The 22591-nt window shown below is 35.3% G+C and overlaps 1 protein-coding gene across 1 annotated transcript; it reads left to right on the top strand.

The window, feature by feature from the left end:
• The first annotated feature begins 5721 nt into the window (after positions 1–5721).
• Iyd (Iodotyrosine deiodinase) lies at positions 5722–21953 on the top strand. The gene is made up of 4 exons (XM_021342929.3): positions 5722–5962; positions 13715–13939; positions 20618–20934; positions 21618–21953. Exons 1-4 carry the CDS (start codon positions 5788–5790, stop codon positions 21798–21800), a joined length of 900 nt encoding a protein of 299 aa, XP_021198604.3. The 5' UTR covers positions 5722–5787; the 3' UTR covers positions 21801–21953.
• Positions 21954–22591: the final 638 nt, after the last annotated feature.

The following is a 22591-nucleotide window of genomic DNA, read 5'->3' as shown; positions in this document are numbered from 1 at the left end:
ACCAAAGATGGACCAAAAAAGTCACTTTCTGGAATGGCCCACTAGGGAAAAGAAGAAAAGGTAGACCTGTTACAAGATGGGAAGTCGACATTAAAGTGACAGCAGGTTCAAACTGGAGGAAAATAGCTGAAGACAGAGATAAATGGGCGTCACTGGAGGAGGCCTTCACCCAACTTGGGGTTCCAGAAGATTAAAAATATATACTTAGGAATTAAATCAATAAACAAATAGAAAAAGATATACTAAATATGTATGTATAAATATACTAACATAGATTAAGCTATAAGAACTAACACTAATAGATCTAATGTTTTGAGAAGAAGTGTAAACCTTTAATTATCTGATCTACTGGAAATAAAAGGCTTTTTTATTTTTTTTATTTTTTTTTTATTTATTTAACACCACCAATCGATTTGAAAAATTATTGTATTGTTGAGAAGCTACACTATCTAAGGCTTATTTTTTGGGAAGTTACCCAATACCGTTGCGAAAATTGTCAGCAGACATACAAAAATAGGTTATAATCTAACCTTATAGTGTTAAATCATCGGATATAGCGGAAGAGGACGACCAAAGAAACGATAGATCGATTGTGTGAAAGTCGATTTGGTTATAAAGAATGTTTCTTGTGAGATGACGGCAGATAGAAAAATATGAAAGGAGAAGACATGCTGCGACGACCCCAAAATTGGGATAAGGGCAGGAGGACGATGATGAGTGTTAACTCATATCTTTATTTTCAATTTAATGTTATCGTTCCAAAACATAAGCCTAAACATTTAAACATGAATCTAACTAAATGATTCACACAAAATGAATCCCACGATAGAATGAATTAGCATATAAAACAAACGCAGTATTTACTAACAGACTCGAGTTTACCAAACGGGGTCGGGAAGCAAAACATTAGCTAGGCCATTTGACGACCTATGGCTTGTGTCGAAATATATATTGTATTTACATCACAATACAATGGATCGTCTATTTAAATTATAATACATAATAATTGATTAGAAGGGCTGGTAGCAGTTGCATTAAAGAGTTGTGGCGGCCTAGTGGGTAAAGAACCCTTTTTTATGGGAAATCATCAAATGAACAACCTCCCACCGTTGGCTAGCAGAGTGAGTGAGTGTCAGACCCTTAGTGACTAAAACCCATCATGTTCCTTCGTAGGCCTTTTATGTGCATACCGAGGCAGCGGTAACTCTTTCGAACAATCCTGCAGCAAAGAACCTGAAGTATGAGTGTGGATTCGATTCCAGGTCAGTTAAGTACAAATGCAACTTTTCTAAGTTTGCATGTACTTTATGAAGGTATCTTGGACACCAATAACCATGTCACGGTGCACGGGCACGATAAACTGTAAGTCCCGGCTGTCATTTGAACATCTTTGGGCTACTGTGTTGAGGAGGTCTGATAGGCAGTCGCTCCTTGTAAAACACTGGTATTCAGCCTCATACGGTGAGACTGCAAGCCGACCCCAACATAGTTGGGAAAAGGCTAGGCAGATAGATATTTTACCGGCCTTAACAATACTGTTACTATTTAGGTACCAACTGATGAATTTCATTGTTTATTCGTTACGACCATTGAATTAGTAAGTCAATAGTTGTGAGTTGACTAAGTAATGAATACCATTCTTTCAGATTAGGTACATCATATAAGATCGAATTCGTTTCAACAAACAATGGTTTACTAATGCAATCGTTTTGAGTTTAGATTACAGTTGGGTACTGAAATTGTTTTGAGAAGTTTAACAATTAGACTTTTATTGTCATTCCTTGAGATCATCATCATCTGCCGAGCCTTTTCATAACTATTTTGGGGTCGGCCTCCAGTCTAACCGGATGACGCTGAGAACCAGTGTTTTACAAGGAGCGACTGCCCTATCTTACATCCTCAACCCAATTATCTGGGCAAGGCTGGGAAAATAATTAACAAACATTGATTTACCCAAGTATGTAAATAACAAATCAAGACGAATTTTCAGCTTTGCCGCCACTTAGACAATCGCTTTACTAGCAAGAACCTGCTTAATACCGAGCACAATATTATAATTTCTAATAGACATTGGTACCCATCGGACTACGCTGCTTTCTCGATACATGGTATAAAAAATAAAACATAAGCGAAACAGAAGTTTGTTCCTTGGTCTATAAGCAAAAATTGGTATTATTTTACTACAAGCTGTTTTAGCCGTATTCTGAGAGAATTATTTCTGAACATGAAAAAAATAGTTATCACCTATTGGATCACAGCTTCATTTTCGTCTTCCTCAATATTCAAAAACTAGGTTCGCTTCTATTACGCACACGCTATACCTAGGTAATAGGCAATTATTTACTGATATCATCATGCGGAAACCTCGTGTACCTGGCAAACCAGAAAAGGCCAATTTTATGGATGAAAGCATATTTCCTGCTTCTATTGAAAATTGTGACTGTTTTGAGTTGCCCAGTCTTCTAACTGTCAGCCGCTGAACATTAACGTCTATGCATTAACGTATCGTTGGCTAGGTGTGAACGAAAAAGTGAATATGTATGGAAATACTATAAACTGCGTATCGTTCGCTTGGCTTCGTCAACTGACAGTCAGTTTGGTTTGAACACAGCCTAAGGCTATTTCTTGGGTTTTTTTACAAAAAATACTTAAGGTATTGCTGTCCTAATAAAATGATTTCAATTGATAAATTCAATTGATGATTCAAGTGATAAATTACCTTCTAGAACCAACACGCAATAGTCTGGTCTAGACAATAAAAGCGATTAGACTAAGAAGATTGTGTTCACCTAGACTGGGTTATTTCATTCCATAAGGTCATCCGTTTGCGTGCACCAATAAGATATACATCTCAGCACTTATTTATGAACTACTTTACCTCATTTACGGTTTAGCCGTGTAAATGCAGGATACTGTTTGTGTGTCAGATTTGTCGAGACTAGCAGCTAAAAGCAGATGATGCAGAAGACTGTTTTTCTATCTTTTTCGAGGGAGAAGGGTCTGGGATTCGATTACCAGGTTGTGCAGAAATCGGAGAGCACGTAAAAGTCGGTCACTCTAGTTGGATTACCGTCCCACTGGGCTGAGAGTGAAGGAATAGTGAGTCCACCTGCGTCTGCGCTAAAACGTGTTCACTATAATAATATGTCCTGCGCAGCTGGCTGATCTCCTCAGAGAGATAACTCTGCACAACATTATAGGTAATAAAATATTATATAGTCACACACAGCTGCATCTGGGTATCACACCATAAGTAATTTTGAAAATTCTAGGCTAATATCCTAGTTTTTCCAGTCTAGCGTAAATAAAGAATAGTAATATTATGTATGACGTAGTTTGAGTCATACATACTATTTATCATTTCTCGAGATCGTCACACACAGGTGGACGCGAGCAATGCTTCTTCATGTCTAGTTTATAAATATCGCGTTTTTACACGCAATGATATTTGAGGAAGCACGAAATTTATGCGGATAGAGCAGACGGTATTATTTCACAAAGTCTAATAATTTATGATTAATAGATTGTTAGTTAGTAAATAAAATTTAATTACCATACAGTTAAGTTTTGATTGACAGGTCTAATAAAAACTTAATCTTAGTAAAGAATAAAGTACTTAAGTCTGTCTACATGTCGCACTTTCACAATAAACTATATGGTCTAAAAAAAGTGCCAGCTTTAGCACTAAGTAGGCATAAACCATCATCGAACAAAGTTAATGTTTTATGATAAGTAAAATAGAAGGCGGCGATAGTCTTAAGCCTGAAAAAGGATATAGGCTACTTTCTTTGAAGTGATTCTGCTAGCTACTTATGGATAATTTTTAAGGCAACTAACATAGCATCTCTGGTTTAATCTAAACTTACATTCAGACAAAAAAACCTAATTACTTACTTTTCTTACATTTTCAAACAAAAAACCTATTGGTAACATCTGCAAACAGTATTGAAAAGTGATATCATGTAATACGTCATCTCAGCAGGAGAGATTTGCTGATGTCATCATTCACAAAGAAAATGTTTGTGAAAGTCTTCAGTTGTTTATTGATATTCACTTCAATGGGATTGTGTAATACTAGCTATTTCAGTTACGTCACTCGCGTCCCAGGGAAACTTCTTCCCGCATGCGTATAAAGAGTAGCCCTTGTCCTTTCTCAGGCTCTGGATATCTTTTTTTTGTTTTGAAAGAAAATCGTCAAATAACAGCAATGGTGCAGCATGAAGGAGTGTCAGACTCTTAGTGACTAAAACCCACCATGTACCTTCTTAAGCCCTTTATGTACCAGGGCCACGGTAACTTTTTCGAACAATCCCTCACGGTAGGCCTAGGCCCTGGTAGGCCCCCACAGAAGGTTCTGGAATATCTTTAAACCAAATTTCATTTAAATCGGTTCAGTAGTTTTTCAGTTTAATAGACGTAAAGACAGAGTTACTTTCGCGTTTAATATTTAAATAGGTAGTATTTCTTATCGATATGCGTGAAGTCACTCCGTCGAGGCTCGGGTGAAATCGCTAGAATCAGCTAGTTTAATTTACATTTGTAGGTATTATTATTATCATAATGCGCTTTGAAACTACAAAACTGCTGAATAAATAAGTATTACAACAAATTGACGTCACGGTAACTTGAAGAATTCATTGATTCTCTTACATTTGCACTCAGCCAATATTTATTTACTTGTGTTGGTGTTTGATGAGCTAGCTTCCGTCAGCGGCTTTACCCGCAACCCGTGGGAACTACTTCGCGCATCTAGATAAAAATTATACTATAATTATTCTCGAAAAAAGGGCTACTTAATGATTTTTCTGAATTTCTCAGATCCATCCAGTAATTATTACTTACCTAAGATTAGCGCGTTTAAACTAACGAACCAACTCTTCAGGTTTATTGTACTAGGTGAGGTGAGTATGCATGTATCTATGTATAGAACTATTTACTGAGTACTGAAGCCTGCTAGAGTCTCATCTAATGGGATTTACCAGAACACACTTACTTCAGTATATTATGTATGAGAGAAGTAAATATGTAGTACTTATATGCTGTGTCTAGCTTCATATCTTTTGGTAAAATTATTTTTATGGACATGCAAAATTGAATAGATTATATAAATCTGTCTACTTATTTTTCATGGCGGTATTACCCACATACATCCGCATACGGATTGTCAAAAAGTGAACCTATACCTACAACAGCTTCTTTAAAAGTTGGCTAAAAATGTATAGGTATCAGAGTATGTACCTACGCAACAAGAAAAACAATTGAAACCGGCCATGGCCAGTACTTATTTATTTTCCTCTTCTTTCTAACAAAACAGGTTAAGTATAATTGACATCATGAACCAAACTTATCTCATGCGTATTTCTAGATGAGTAACATAACCCAGGTATTTAATAAACTATAAACAGAAAATCTCAGTACATTTGTACTGAAAAATCTAGGCCATTTTTCTGGGAGCAGAAAGCAGATTCTACGCACAAAATTTATTATAAGGTTTAAACATACAGACCAAACTATTCTAGCGTGCAAGATTCGCGGGTGTCTGCCCAGAAAAAATCAAGGACAACACACTATTGGCAAAAAGAAGCTGCTCTGCCAACATTAAATAGAACGTACAGCCAATCAACAAACCACACGTGACTCTTATCGCATCAAGATAAAGTCTAAATTGGAGTAACAATCACTTTATCAACAGCAAATCGATTGGTCATAACAATTATACATGACAACAAACTTTAGTAGCGCGCACGACGCGAGTGAACACACACGTGCTCGTATTTAATTAATAAAATGAATATTATTTCGTTGGCTATATGGACTTTAGAAAAAAACTGTTTTATAGTTTACAGTGGACTTATAGTTTGTTTTGTGGCGTTTACTTTGTACCACAAGAATAAATTGGAGGAGTATTACAGTGAGAATTCGAAAAAAGAAAAGTTAGCGCGAACTGGGAATGGCGGGAAAGGTGACAGTGACAGATAAACTTTTTTATTTACTTTTTTTATCGATACCTCCATAGACGAGGAAATGAAAAAAGTATGATTCATAGTTTGGAGTCTTAAAATAAATAAGTTATAATTTAACTTAACTTAGGTACTAATGTACTTTGATTGAAATGGTCAGAGGAAAATGCATTCAGGATAAAATATTTTTCCTGCCCAAAATTGTACAAGTCGTTATAGTAAAAAATATTATTGAGTAGATTATTTATTAAAATATAATACCCTTGGTATTTGCAAGAGGTTGAGGACATACATTTGCCATAAGGTGAAGTATTTGTTAATGACTGCTATCACAAAAAAGCTTGCTTCTTACTGACGAATTTAATAAGTTAGCAGATACAAAAAATACTAATTTGAAGTAGATGTTCCGTAGGTATCTGGCCTTCTCGTAATATTGGTATAAGGTGCCAACATGGTCTTTTGTTAATAATAAATAGAAAAAATATATTGGAAAGAAATACTAACGGCTTATCTTAGTCACGATCAAGTTGTTCTACTGCTAATAAAATGACTCTTGGTAAAGGAATGCATCCATTCAACTTGATTGGTGCTTGAACCCAAGACTCAGGAACAGAGGTTTTCGTGGGGATAAATTTTCATGTTACCAAACTGGTGGGTCCCGGATGTCATTGGAACATCTTTGGCAGTCATTACGGGTAGTCAGGAGCCAGGTCTGGCAATCAGTCTTACCAATATGTATCTGGTTGCCCAAGAAACTGGATAGGTAGTTGAAGTCAGATAGGCAGTCACTGCATGTAAAATACAGGTACTGAGCTGCATCTGGTTAGAATGGAAGCCGACCCCAACATAGTTGGGAAAAGCCAGGTAGATGATGATATTTTTATAGCCACATGTCTATTAAATTAATTGTGTCAGCTGCATATTATTAACAAAAAGGACACGAGGGAAATAGGTTATCGACAATATTATTATTGTTGAGACCTCTTCGACCTTCTACCATATTGATTGGAAAATTATAGTTTTGGCTTGTTAAACATATGTTACCGCGTTAGGTACTGCGTTCGATTCCCGAGACGGGCAAGAAATAATTTCTTTAAAAATAAAGGTCTATTAATGTAGCTTTTCAGTGAGTAATAATTGCGTATCGATAGAATATTAGGTATAATGCTTACTATTCAAGGAAACGCGTAAGTAAGCAATTACTTAGGTATAAAGGAAAATATGTTAATTAGCTGCAATGCGAAGTTATTAATCTTGATTTGATTCATGTCGTAATAACCTTCGTAATAATTTTATGTCATAGAAAATATACATTTGCAAATAAATAGGTTATTTTTTTGATGAACAAGTGTTGTTCTATTAATGTTTGTATTTTATAGAGTTGTAAAATCTTATAAAATGACCTTTTGAAATCACATTCACATCATCATCCTCCGAGCCTTTTTCCCAACTATGTTGGGGTCGGCTTCCAGTCTAACCGGATGTAGCTGAGTACCAGTGCTTTACAAGAAGCGACTGCCCTGCCTGTCTAAAATCACATTCACACCCAGATAAAAATTATACCTAGAACATAAAAAACCAAAACCAAAGCCTAATCTTTTCTTAATAGGTACACAGAAAGAATATTAGAATAAATGCATACTGCAGATTAAACAGTCGACCAACAGTTGACCAGATGTACGGCAATTTTTTTAAGAAAATCTTAAATCTGATAAAAGTTTTCAGTCGGTCTGATACCGGCTAAATTCCACATCTTTGTAATGAGCCAAACAAAATATCGGCCGACTAAAAGTTTTTAGTGTAGGTACTCAAGTAATTTTAAGGATCATGATGATAGTCCATTTTTTGTGAGCATTTTTTTTATTTTCCTTGTTGAGTCATTTTAGGTTCGCTTAAGGCTTTCTTAAGGACAAGACATGAAAAACAGAACAAGATTTCGTCTGCTTAGATATTTAATAATGTAGGATCTATAGGCAAAGATGATTTTACTCAGCTAACTAGCCTGTCTGCCAGAAGTTATAGCTGTCCAGTGGAATCTACACTACGTAGGCAATCGGTGAAAATTCAGACCATGTCCTTCCATGATAAGTGGTCTATCACACAAAGAAATATTTTTTCAAATCTGCTCAGTATTTCTCGAGTTAAGCGCGTTCAAGCAAACGAAATGAATCTTCAGTTTTTACTATATTAGTATGGATTTAAATAACACCACACATACATTTTTTACAGTTGTTCTACTGAAACTAAGAAAAATATTAGATACAGTTAACGCTGAAGAGAAATTCACCGTTAATTGAGTTATTAATATGCCAGGCAAAAACTGAGTTACGATATTAGTAAGTTATCTTATACTAACACAATAAAGCAGAACATTTTTAGTTTGTTTGTGTCCTCCGAAGCTTTCTTTGACCTAGACCCGATTTGAAAAATTCTTTAACTGTTGGAAAGCTATACTCTTCTCGAGTAACACAAGCTATATTTTATCCCGGTACGGGCAGTGGTTCCCATGGGACGCGGGTGACACCGCGGAAAAATGGCTAATACTTATGTCACAAAAATTACGTACGTAGGAACTACTCTCATTGACATAGTTTTTCAGGGCTCCAGTACCTAACGCGCCAAATTTTACTACAATAAATTCAGCCTTTTCACCAAACCGTTTAAATACAAACAAACTCACTTCAACATCATAATTTTTTTACTTCGTTGAAATATAAATGGTTATGCCTTTGTATAAATCAATTATATGGTTTTTATAACTTATATCTAGATTATAATATATAGGCACATATTTCTATTATTCTGAAAAAGATTTATTCATCTGTAGATTTCACGAATACCTACGCAAATAAATAGGAAATTGAGCAAATTGAAATACTATAGCATTGTATGCAAAATATCTAGTTCGTAGTCAATTAATTGCCAATAGCTATATGGGACAATTCGGTACAAATTGACCTATTAGCATTAATTGCTCAAATGGCATAAATAGGCTTTGTATCGGTTCTTCTGAATTTTGTAACTTGTTAGGTTCAGTTGACTCGAAGCTAATCTTTTTCTTTTTAGAACGATTGGATCAACTGTGCTACAAATTATAATAAGTTCATCATCTGCCTAGCCTTTTCTTAACAGCCTTTATGTTATAGAAGGCTTCCATTCTAACTGGACAACTGCCTGTCTGACCTCCTCAACCTACCTGGCCAATTCAATTGCAATTGACAAGACAGGTTATCAGACTGTCTAGCTAGTCAGACCACCATTACACAATGTTTAACTTGCCTTCCGAAAAATACTGCAAAAAATATAAATAAACTGGATCTATTGTTTTAACATTACAAATGTGGAGGAGGACAGGAAGTTACTCGTTGAGCAATGAACTAGATAATCAGACGGTAAATGACCTAGAATTGTGATAAATTTTACATAATATTGTAGCTAACGAGAATCCTGGCAATATTAAAAATAATGGTCATAACAAGTTACGTATCTGGATTTTAAGCAAAGGGCAGACAAACAGAGATATTATACGTTTTGACCTATAACGTTTTCCCGTTGTTTCACCTGGGTTCCTTGGGAACAAGTGCCTGTACTGGGACTGGAATACAACATAGCCTATGTTAATTGGGAAGAGTGTAGTTTTCCAACCGTGTATTTTTTCCAATCGGTTCATTCGTTTCTGAGCCTTTAACAATTTTTATTTTTCATTGTAAATTATATTAGTATAGTTACATTACAGTCACGTAATAAAAGAAAATCCTGCTACACAAATAAAAAATATATGTAGGTAATCAGACTAGTCCCATTTCGATTCCATCAATTTTTATGTTCTTCAAATAACAAAGGACCATAATAACACAACATACCTATTATAATCACACAATATATTTTTAGCCACGTAACAACAACACAAAAAAAGGTCATTGACGCGAAACAATTACAATTAGAACAAAAACAGATTATTATTCCGTAATAATCATAATTGCAGTATTTCCAAGATATACACAGTCTAGAGATCAAGGCAACACGCCAGTTATTCATAAAAACCAGTCAAATGTGAATCTAATTGCTAGCCATTTATTCTCGACACGGATTTGAAAGTAAATGGAGTACTCATTCCGAATATTAAGAGGATCTTGTTTGTGAAATGGAGAAAAAACTTTATTTTATTACTTAAATAACGATTTAGTATTTACTAGCTGCTGCTGTGTAGCAAGAGAACTCCTGCTCGCACCCGGATAAAAAGTATAGTCCTTTCTCAGACTTAAGACTCTATCTTTTAAAATGAACTTTAAATCAATTCAGTAGTGTCGGCGTGAAAGCGCGAATAACATATAGACGAAGTTAATTTGCTGTAGAAGGGTTAAAATATAGATAAAATCAATCCGTCATTAACATACGACTAGGAAAAATCAAATTTCCAATAAAAACCAAAATCCTTTCTGCTTATTTATTACAACCTAGTTCTGTTCTGTTACAATTTTATTTCTAACCCATGGTAAAAACATTACGTGTTGGAAAATAGATCGATAAACATGATTTATTTATGAGGTACCAATGGTTATAGGACAAGGTCACTCGTGAATGCCATGACTGATGGTAATACAGTATCTTCTTTCATATCAAATAGCAAAGGAATAAACTTTGAATAGGCTTATTGTTTTCGCTGAAGAGTATGTTATAATAATGGAGGAAGACAAGATAGCGGAGATGCTATAAGGACGGTATAGGTGTCAGGCCCTTCTTGTAAGTCAATGTAACGTAGGGCAGACGTGATCACTGACTAGAACTAACGAGGCGTTCGCGTTCCTTTTCAAATCAAAACACCCGCATTTTGGCGCGCTACTTTCTTAAGAGATTCTGCTGATTTTCTGCTCCCCTGTGTGAAAGAAATGCATGGAAAAGCAGAAAACAATGGATATGGCTTTGTAGGAACAAGCCCATGAAAGCATCATTCATTTTTATAGAAACCGGATATTATATTTACTCTAAAAATAGGAAGTGTCATTGTCGCTTGCATCGTGCAGTCAACGACTGATAAGGTTATTAGTCACGTTTATCTATACAAATAATATATTGCGTTAGAAATGTATGTAGGCCAGTAGGTTACCCAAATACATTTAATTATTTTAAACCAGGGTCAGTTTAAATTTTGTTCTTTTTCTACTCCTGTTAATGTAGTTAATCCGATACTGACCTATGTCAGTAACCCGCATTGAGCAAGCGTGGTGTTTAACTTGTGTTTAACGCTCAATCCTTCTCCGTGAGACAGGAGGCCGCAGCCCAGCAATGGGACGATAAAAAGGCTAATAATGATGACGTTATACCTATAAATGTATATATGACTTATAAATGGGCTACCTAAGACTTAACATTTTTTCAAATCGGGCCAGTAGTTCCTGAGATTTAGCGTGTTCAAGCCAACAAACAATCAAACAAATTCTTTAGCTTAATATATTACATATTAACATAATTAATAATATTACACAATTATTCTAATGTTATGCGCAGACTATGTACATTAGATACAATGTAATAGGTACATACATAACATATCATACATAAATAACTAGAAATGTTATTATAGTTATGTCGACCATTATTTGTTATCAAAGTCACGATATATTTCAAGGGAAATTACTACTGTAATATATTTTAAATGAACTGTGGTTGAACAATTGTTGATAACGTGTAATTGGACTATTTTAAATACATTTACATGAATATAGAAATAATGACTGACTTCCTTTATCGATTAGGCAGAAATGTTCAACACTAGCTCTTATCTGTGGTTTCGTATGCGTGCCGAGGAAACGACTTTCCGTAGGTACCTGGATAAAAAGAAGCCTATCTATTTATTTATAGTTATTCTGCTATCAATCTTCTTAAATACTATACTATACTTCTTAATTACATCCAAGTTGCATTAAAATTCATGCAGTAGATATTGCGTGACAGAGGAACCAACATACCTACTTATATTCATATTTAAAAACTTTCGCGTTTATTATCTTTCAATTAATTAAATAAACCTGAATACAATTAAAAATAAACGTTATCATTAACAATACAGCCAATTACCTATATCATCGTCAGTCGACCTTTTCAAAAATAATTGCCTGCCACAAGAATAGTATCTTGGACTTTGTAACCGAATGCAGCGTGATAGATAAGTAAACGTGAAAATAATCATTTAGAGTCCAATTAGTGAAATACATGGAAACAGTTAATGACTAAATTAACATTGTTGATAAGCATATATTTGCATTATGAGGTATTTTTAATTGGTTTTATGGAATGTCATCAAATGACTCCTCTCGCTGTAGGTGCAGCGTGAGGGAGTGTCAGACTGTTACTGACTAAAACCCACCATGTTCCTTCTTAAGCCCTATATGTAGCAGAGCCGTGGTTTTGATTGTTTCTACTGAAGAGTCATCATCTGTCCAGCCTTTTCCTAACTATATATATAGGGTCAGCTTCCAGTCTAATCGGATGCGGCAGAGTGCAGTCTTTTCCAGTCTAATCGGTTGCAGCAAAGTACCAATGTTTTACAATAAGCGACTGCCTATCTGACCTCCTAACCACAGTTACCCGGCAACCCAACACACCTGGTTAAACTTTCTGGCTTCTGATTACCCTAACGACTGCCAAAGATTCTCAAATGACTTAGATAAATAATAGTACCTAGGTAGCAAAATTAAGGTAAAAATCGGTAAAATCCGCTTTATTTATTCAGTAGTAAAATAAATTATAAAGGAGTAAATAATTGTTATAACAATTAACTGACAATAGTGGGCGTATTCACTATAACTACATTAAACAGATGTTCGTTTGTATAACAGACGCTACTTTCTCAGAAACCGCACGGTTAACCGCAGTGGAGTTATTTTTGTACCAGTTTATATAAACTAGCAATTATTTTCATGTTACGGTTATTAATAGATGATTGACTTGAATGGAAATAGTGATAATACATGTATTTTTAATGACAACTTATACTTATCTGTTCTGGTCGTGACCGAAACTTGTATTGAAAAAAGTAACTTTTATTAACTTCCGCTGCAATTTCACCTGGAATTATTCAAAACTTGGAAAATATTCTCTCAACTCTAAAAATGGGCTATCGGTCTCGCAAATAGCAGTTCTAAGCGACAGAAAGAGAAAGGGCGACGGAAAAAGGCGATTCCGTGCTGCCAGATGTGGTCCAACCCTAAATGTTGTTTTTTTTTAAATTAGTCCATGTTTGAGTTTATCAATTACAATCATAGAAACAAAAATAAATGTAGGTACTCCTCTTTACAATATTAGTAATGAGTTTACATAGGTACCAACTCACTACACAATAATCTAGCAAAACAGATTTGAAATTAGAGACGCTATTATTTCCATGTGTTTGTCGAATAAAATATTTTGCCGATAACTACGACTAAAGAATGTTTTGCATAGGTCAATATACAACAGATATTTTGTACTACATGCGTCATTACTTCGATTTATGCATAAAATCGCATCAAATATTGAATTGCTAAAACTGGTTTTTGATAACCAGTATCTAACGCTAAATTAGTAGTTTCGTAATAACATTAAAGGTAAATACCAAATCTACAAACAATATTGAAATTACTGTTGAAGATACAATAAAGGAAGAAATACTGTAAATCAGGACAACGTGGGCCTTAATAAAGCAGAAAAGCCAAACAATTAAAAAACATAATTAAGAAATCCAAAATCTCAAATATATTTTCAAAATTTTCCAGCTCGAGATTTCCAAGATGATGGGGACGATGACCCTGATCTCCTGGTGCCAGCGATCCCTGAAGACACTGCTCACATCCCCTACAGGCCTCCCAGGAGGTCTGATGATGAGATCCTCACGAGGTCCCGGGACTACTACGAGCTAATGGCAGAGAGGAGGACCGTGAGGTCTTTCAGCCCGGAGCCTATACCTCAGGAGGTGTTGGATAATCTTATTAAAACTGCTGGTAAGGATGTCGCATATTTGCAAAATTAAGTTATTTTCTTAGGGGGTTTACGTCATTCATCATCCTCCGAGCCTTTTTCTCAACTATGCTGGAGTCGGCTTCCAGTCTAACCGAATGTACCTTAGGGGGTCTACATGAAAGTAACATTTTTATAGGACCTCTCACGAATCTCATGTGAAAGAAACAGCTCAGAATTCCTAGAGAACTTCTTTTGAAAAACAAAGGTATTACTTGCTTTTTTCCTCCTTCTATTATCATTGGCAACTACACGCCTGTTCTATTTTAAACTTACCTATGCGATAAAGTATATATTTTTGCAACATTTCCTCAGCGGAACATCATTTTCAATTTATTTATCACTTTCATAGTGAGTTAGGTACTTTTTATCCGATCTTTATAATTATTAATCTCCTTAAAAGCATTGATAGAAAGTAACCACATACCTAATATTTTCTAGCTTTCTAATCTAGACGAGAAATACCAGGACTGCATAAGTATGTAAGAGTGAAACTTGTACTACTAGTCTATAGGGCTCCAAGTTTTCTTGGCTTTGCGTAATATCACGTTTATTTATGATATCCAAAACGTTATAGATATATTATAATAAATGTTTATTTACGCAAGTTTCCTAAGGTGATTAAAGTAGGTCGTGATTCTAGAATTAATGAGAGTCCATAGATAGATAAACTGTGCAAAAATAGGTAGGTAGGTGATATTTTTCATAATGACATTATTTCATTCAGAGTAAGATAGTTCACAAAACCAAGATTTGTAAGCAGAAACACATTTTACGCATTATAATAATAGTGGAAATTACTTGTGATTGTAGTAAATCTGATGCCACATTTGAATCATTGTAGTCATATTTTAAGATCTAACTGCGCATTTCTAAAGACAAAAGGTTATCAAAACAAGTGACAAATTAGATTAACTATTATATACACGTGTATTAGCATTCTGCTACTGGCCTCCAAATTACGGAACAAACGCTATGCTTATCATAATATCAAAGCAAATAGATAATCATGACGTTGATAAAAACCACGAAACTGGAAATGATAAAAACAAGAATTTCCCAAATATTGTTAACAGAGTTTATGGTGTTAATCTTTATACTATAATTCATTAGCTTGTATCTACTGTCCCACAAGAAAAAGAAACTATCTTGGGTGGTAAAAACTATGAAATTGTAGAAAAGGTATATTAATCTGTTGGTACCAGCTCCTGCAATACTCGGATAAGAAAAGTTACACTTTAAATAAAAATCGGAGTAAGGAAACAGATATAATTCTTATTTACGTTTATTTATTTACTTTTTAATTAATACGGTCAAGGGCCAATTCAATAAAGATAATGTTAACTGTATTATGTTAACAAGAAACATTCATTTGATGTACGATACTAATTTTTTTTGTCACTGTCCCACTTTTGTAATAAAAACGCCATACCCGGCAATTTTATTATTCATTCATAAGTAGTGGAACTATTTGAATAATAAACTATTTGTAGAAGAATATGTCTATACTTTTAATGACATTGATGATACTGTCGACTGGTGACATAAAGTGAAATTGTTTGCAATGTGACTGTGAAAATAAAGAATTTGAATACTTTTATAGTTATATGAGAAGAAATCATGAATTTGATCCGAATCAACTTAGTTCATATTTACCGGTTGATTTTGATAATAATTTTATTAGCTTTATTATGTGCAGTATATCAACAAGTATTGTCAATCAAGCATAAAAGAAGTAGTCAAGTAGTAACAATCGAATTGGATAACGCAGATTATGGAACCAAACCTACTCTAGAACCGAAAACAGATGTAGGACAAACTACTGTCACCGAAGACGATATAAAAGCTCGAATAAAACGTATCAACCTAAATCAAGCTGTTTATAATTGGATTTTGGGCCCTTTCAACTACCATTCCAACATTATAGTGATACAAGTGCATTCAAATATATTCAAATTTAAACAATTGCTGGAATCCTTAAAAAACGCCAGAGGAATACGAAATAGTCTACTCATCTTCTCTCACGATTACTGGGACGAAAAAATCAATGAACTAGTCAGAAACGTCCGCTTTGCTAAATATGTACAGATTTTCTATCCATATTCGATACAGTTGTACCCAAACGATTTTCCTGGGGAAGATTTCAAACTTTGCACTGAGGGTAAAGTCTGCAAGAATTCTATCGCGAGAAATGCTAAAGTTGCCCAAAGCAAACACCACTGGTGGTGGTTAGCAAACCAAGTCTTCGACAACATGGCTATCACGAATAATTTAAATGAAGACATCTTATTCCTTGAGGAAGGCGATTATGTCACTCCAGACTTCTTGTACACGTACAGATTGCTTAGAAAAGTTCAAACCTCAAAATGTGAGTATTGTGAATTTTTAAGTTTGGCTGCTCACAAGTATACTGGTCCTTACCAGTATCGCAACGTACAGGACACTATTCTTATAGAAGTTTGGACTGAAAATATACAAAAATCCGGTTTGGCTTTCAATAGAGAAACTTGGAAAGCCATAAAATCCTGGAGCAAAGATTTTTGCTATCACAACGACGCACGCTGGGACAAGTCTTTGAGAAATTTAAGGAATAGAAAATGGAATAAAAATATTTATGTGCTAGCAAATCACGGTCCTAGAGTATTTAGGTTTGACAAATGTGATGGTAAAGGGGATGATTGCAAATCGCTGGCTGATGTAAAAAAGATCATTGCAAGCATATCTCGAGAGTTATTTCCAACGGGTATACTGATCAAGTTGAAGAAAGAAGAAGTGTTTAATGAGACTGAGCCTTCAGGAGGTTGGCTTGACGTGAGGGATCAAGAACTCTGCATGCATTTCACTAAACAAAGCCTTTGGTACTAAATTGTATTTTTTACTTTGTTATGAAATTATATTTGCATGTTTTGTTACTGTAATTTTTTGTGTTTCATTTGCATTTCTGAGATGAGGTTAATGACCTGGCAGACGTTGACTTCAGATGATGATTAAGGCAAGAGGTCTTTCACACATTGATTTAAAAGAATAAAGAAATACATGTTTAACATAGGTTCATGTTTTAGGATTTCAATACCTATCGTCAAACTATGTTAATCATCTTCAGTTTCTGATGCAAAACAAATTAACATAAAAAGCTTACCTGTTACATCAACTTTTAGACAAGAAGTTTGGCTAGTTTTTTAGCATGCGTCCTTTTTTATAATCAGTTGTCATCTCATCGAGAATGACATTCTCATTTATGGCAGATTATGTTACGGTATCAGCTATGTAATTTATTTATTTAATTTAATGAATTTCTAATCTTACAGTATTTATTTTCAAAATTATATGTTATTGTTAAATTATCGGGGACCATGAGTTTAAATCCTGAGCATTTTGTCCGTATGTTCATCATTATATTCGTCGTCGTTATGTCTACAATATGCTATGGAATTTACCAACAAGTAAAGTTCGTCAAAAGGCAGCGGAAAGATCTTCTACACAACTTCAATGACGACGGTTGTGATAATATCACGTATTCTGATTATGTACAAGAAAGATTCAAAGTAAAACTACAGACTATGCAAAACATACTCAAAATGAAAGCTCAGATAAGGAAAATAAATAGTGAACAAACTGTGTATAATCAAAGATTGGGGCCTATCGGGAACGATACGTATATCATAGTTATACAAGTCCACTCAAATGTGTACTACCTCCAACAGCTTTTATTATCCTTAAAAGTTGCCAACGGAATCAGAAGGGCGTTGCTTATCTTCTCACATGACTACTTTAGTCACGAAATCAACACAATCATCAGAAATATTAATTTTGCGAAGTACATGCAAATTTTCTTTCCTTATTCCATACAATTGCATCCCAATGTGTTCCCTGGAAATGATGAACAGTTTTGCAATGAAGGGTATGTTTGCAAGAAGTCCAAACTGAGAGACCCCGAGGCAGCCCAAGCCAAGCATCACTGGTGGTGGGGAGTTAATCAGGTTTTCGACAACATGGAAGTCACAAAGGGTTTTAACAGCACTATTTTATTTCTTGAAGAAGGCGATTACGTAACCGAAGATTTTATATACGCTTACAAACTTATAAAACAGGCTAGATATTTGCATTGTCCGTTTTGTGAAGTATTAAGTTTAGGGGCTCATGAGCCTGAAATATCTAAATACGAAAAGAAAACTATGATAACAGTTGAAGTTTGGACAAATACTCTTTCCAGATCAGGTATAGCCTTTAACAGGCAAATCTGGAATGCTTTGAAAGCAAACAGCAGAGAGTTTTGTTATCATGATGACTACAATTGGGACAATTCCTTCAGACATGTTGGTATTAAGAAATGGGAAGGTAATGTTTATTTAACAGCTATAGCTGGTACAAGAGTATTTCATCTTGACAAGTGTGATGAAAAAGATGTTGGATGCAAAATGGAATACAAAGTTGCAGAAGTGGAAAAGTTTATTAATATAGTCTTGAGAAAACTATACCCATGGGGTATAATCATGGTGGTTAACAGAGAAGAGGAATTTAATGGTACTGCTGCAGGATTATTTGGAGATATAAGAGATCGTGAACTTTGCATGTATTTCACAGAACACAGTGTGTGGTATTAAATTGCCTGTTTGTGATATTTTTGATTTTGTAAAAACTATGTCTATTATAAACTGATATACCTAAATATAATGTTTCATTCTGTACTATGCAATTATAGTAGGTATAATTGCATAGTTGTCTTAAGTACGTCTACATTTTACTATAAAATATATAAATAAAATTCGCAGTCCTGCATATTAATCTTTGAAGATCTATTGTAAGGATTATCAACAATAATAAAGACAACATAGTTACTCCTGAGATCTATTTGTTCTCAAAATCATTAGCAAAATTGAACTATGTAACAGTCAGTACCATACACTCCCATTCGCAAACTGCATACAAAGCTCATGATCTCTAACATCGGTCCAGTAACCAGATGCAGTGTAATTAAAATCTTCTTCAGCCGTCACTTTAATTTTGATACTCAAAGGGTACAACTGCTTCTTAATCACTTTTATGAATTTCTTTACGTCTTCCACTTTATTTTGCAACTTGCAACTAGAGTCTTTAGGATCACATTCTTCTACACGAAATACTCTAGGACCATCTATTGCAGTCAAATAGATATTCCCATCCCATTTCTCAGCACCGACATGTTTCAACGACTGATCCCAATTTGAATCGTTGTAATAACAGAACATCTCTTTCCAAATTTTTATATTGTGCCAAATCTTCCTGTCGAATGCAATAGCAGTTCTAGGCATCGAGTTCTTCCAAACTTCCATAGCAACGATAGTCCTTCTTCTTCTATATCTAGGCAGGTCAGGATCATGTGCCGCCAAGCTTATCATTTCACAAAACGGACAGTGTATATCCCTCGTGTATATTAGCAGCCTGTACACAACCAAAACATCTTCAGTCACATAATTGTTTTCTTCAAGAAATAAAATTGGTTGTGTATAGTTCTGTAGAACACGTAGATGGTCAAAGATTTGGTTGGCTTGCCACCACCAATGGTGCTTTGACTGTGCTGCCTCAGGATCCCTGTAGTCAGCCTTCACACAAGGGAAACCTTCGATGCAAGACTTTGGTTCAGCTCCAGGAAAAGCGTTTGGATGCAGCTGCATAGAATATGGATAGAAAATTTGCATATACTTGGCAAAATTAACAGTTTTAATGAGCTGGTTCATTTTATAACTGTAGTGATCGTGTGAGAAAATGATGAGGGCTGTATTAATGAAAAAAGCCCTTCGTAAAGAACTCAAGAGCTGCTGCAGTAGATATATATTTGAATGGCACTGTATTACGATGACGTAAGTCTGATTATCGATTGACCCTAGCTCGTTGTTGTTGACCACTTGCCTAGTATTAAACCATTTTATTTGTGTTTTGATTTTATAAATATTCCGTAAATACATTCTCTTGTTTCTGAATAGCTTCCCTCCTTTTTCCAGTTTTTCATCTTCATCGTCATCACTGTGAAAGTTCTGAAGGAAATCTTGTCGTTCTTTTTTAATATACAAGACATGCTGGTAAACAGCATAAATAACCATGGATGCAATCATTAAAAATAATAAAAAGTAGAAACGTAGCGAATGTAGTATTTTCCTCATTTTTGTTAAAATACAAACAATTTCAAAAGAAAATTACAAAAATCGGATTGAAAAATTAATGTCACAATCATGTCAAAGTTAATATCACTGATAAAAAAGGATGATTACAGTTACAGTGATCCTCCGAGCCTTTTTCCCAATCATGTTGGGGTCGGCTTCCAGTCTAACCGGATTCAGCTGAGTACCAGTGCTTTACAAGGAGCGACTGCCTATCTGACCTCCTCAACCCAGTTACCCGGGCAACCCGATACCCCTTGGTTAGACTGGTGTCAGACTTTCTGGCTTCTGACTACCCGTAACGACTGCCAAGGATGTTCAATGACAGCCGGGACCTACAGTTTAACGTGCCATCCGAAACACAGTCAATGGTGTCTAAGATATACTTAGAAAGTACATACAAACTTAGAAAAGTTGTAGATTACAGTTACAGTGATACCAAAGATAAAAAAGTTTTACCAGAATATCTGAAATCGATACCAGATACCAAAACAGCTATTCAAAAAACGAATTCTGCAATTCCAGGTACTTCTCCATCAGGGGCTCACACAGAACCCTGGACATTCGTCGTGGTGCAAGACCAGGAGATGAAAACAGCCATAAGAGAGATAGTAGAAGAGGAAGAAGAGTTGAACTACAACAAGAGAATGTCCAGACAATGGGTGACGGACTTAAAGCCATTTGCCACGAAGCCACTGAAGCCATATCTGTCAGACGCACCAGCGTTGGTGTTGGTGTTCCGACAGACGCACTCGTGGAGGGAAGATGGGAAGAAGAGGATGCATTATTATAGTGAAATCAGTACTGCGATCGCTGCTGGTATTTTGTTGGCTGCTATTCATGTGAGTAGTCTTAATGATGAATAGTTTTATTTGAGATTTAAGATCGAGGAAGGCTGTAGCGCTATACTTTTGTATCCAGGTGCTTAAGTAATTCCCATGGGATGCCAGTGAAACCGTTGATGGAAGCTAAAAATAATTTGAAGAAATACATGTTAGCTATTCTAATCCACACCATTTAACAGTTAGAATCACGCCATATATTCAGATGTGTTTTCATGGGCTAGTTTATTGTAAACATGCAATAAATAACAGATCAAAGCATTTATTTTTGGCGGTTGATTATCTAGCAGATATTCGTCATTATTAACCTTGACTGCTGCTGTAGGCAAATAAAGTTCAACCTAGAAAAATATTTTATTATCTCTCGCATAAATGGCAATAGCTATATTGGCCTCGTTTTCAAATAAGCAATCAATAATCCACGTCGTATAATTTGTTTTGCATTTGATTTGCATTTCAAACCACTGGTTAGATCTTATATAGGTATTTCTAATAGTTTTCTATGTTATCATCTGAGTTCGATATTGGTTAGGCTTCATTAACTTTAATTTGGCCTTTTTACTGAAAACAATGCATCTGCATGGATGGTTTAATAACTTCTAACTGCTCTACCATAATCCGTCACCATCGAGTCACACTCTTCACTGATCTTTTGATTTATATATATTTTTTATATATTTCAGTACTGTGGCCTAGTAGCCCTAACTTCAACTCCCCTGAACTGCAACGCCCGTCTCCGGGACCTGCTGTCCAGGCCCCTCAATGAGAGGCTGGAACTCCTTCTACCAGTAGGCAGACCCCATGAGGACACCACTGTGCCTGATCTCCAACGAAAGACTCTAGAAGAAGTCATGGTGAAGATCTGAAAGGCTGATTTGTGATATTCCTTGTATATATTTTTGAGTTAGTTGGTACATTATGCTCGGCGCAGATAGGGCTACATGTCGAGAACTGCTTGTTGCTGTGTCTGCGCCGGCCCTAAGGATGTTTTCTATTTGAAATAGAATTGAGAATTGTTATGAAGTTGTTTTATTCATCGCTAATGATAATGATTAGGAAACAATCAATCCTTTCAACTTGGGAGACCGTTTTAATGCAAAACAATTAATTTAGAATGATAACACGGAGGAAAGAAAGATGAGCGTGTAAGCCATAGTAGGAAGGTTTTATCTAGTTTAACTACGAACCGTAAGCGTAATTAAACAAGTGATCTTGAACTCACACGGCGTTAAGATTGTCAAAGATTGGTGAATTTGGTTTTACACGAAAGAGCGTTTCAAGGCCCGTTGTTCGAAGCTCAGTTACGTCAAGGTTAGGGTTAAATTCTAGTTATAGTAAAACTAGCTTTTGCCCGCGACTTCGTTCGCGTGGAATAGTGACTTCCGGCAGATTTTTGGTTTTAACCACATAGTTCCCGATCTCGCGGGATTTTTGAGAAGTTTTCGCTCCCGCAGGATTTTTGGGATAAAAACTATCCTATGTCCTTTCTCGTTATATTAATATTAATTTTTTTACACCTTTTTACTGTTTATTTACATTTTTCTGATGGATTTTCCGATGAATTAAAACAATAACATGAACCGAACACGTGTAATGACACCATTGCGCGATTAACGCCATCTATCTACGGAGCATAGGAACAGCTCGACACATAGGA

This window comes from Helicoverpa armigera, chromosome 14 (genome assembly GCF_030705265.1).
Source record: "Helicoverpa armigera isolate CAAS_96S chromosome 14, ASM3070526v1, whole genome shotgun sequence".
In the NCBI taxonomy this organism is placed as follows: domain Eukaryota; kingdom Metazoa; phylum Arthropoda; class Insecta; order Lepidoptera; family Noctuidae; genus Helicoverpa; species Helicoverpa armigera.
The sequence above is the reverse complement of the archived record's forward strand: the minus strand, read 5'-3'. Positions and strand labels throughout refer to the sequence as shown.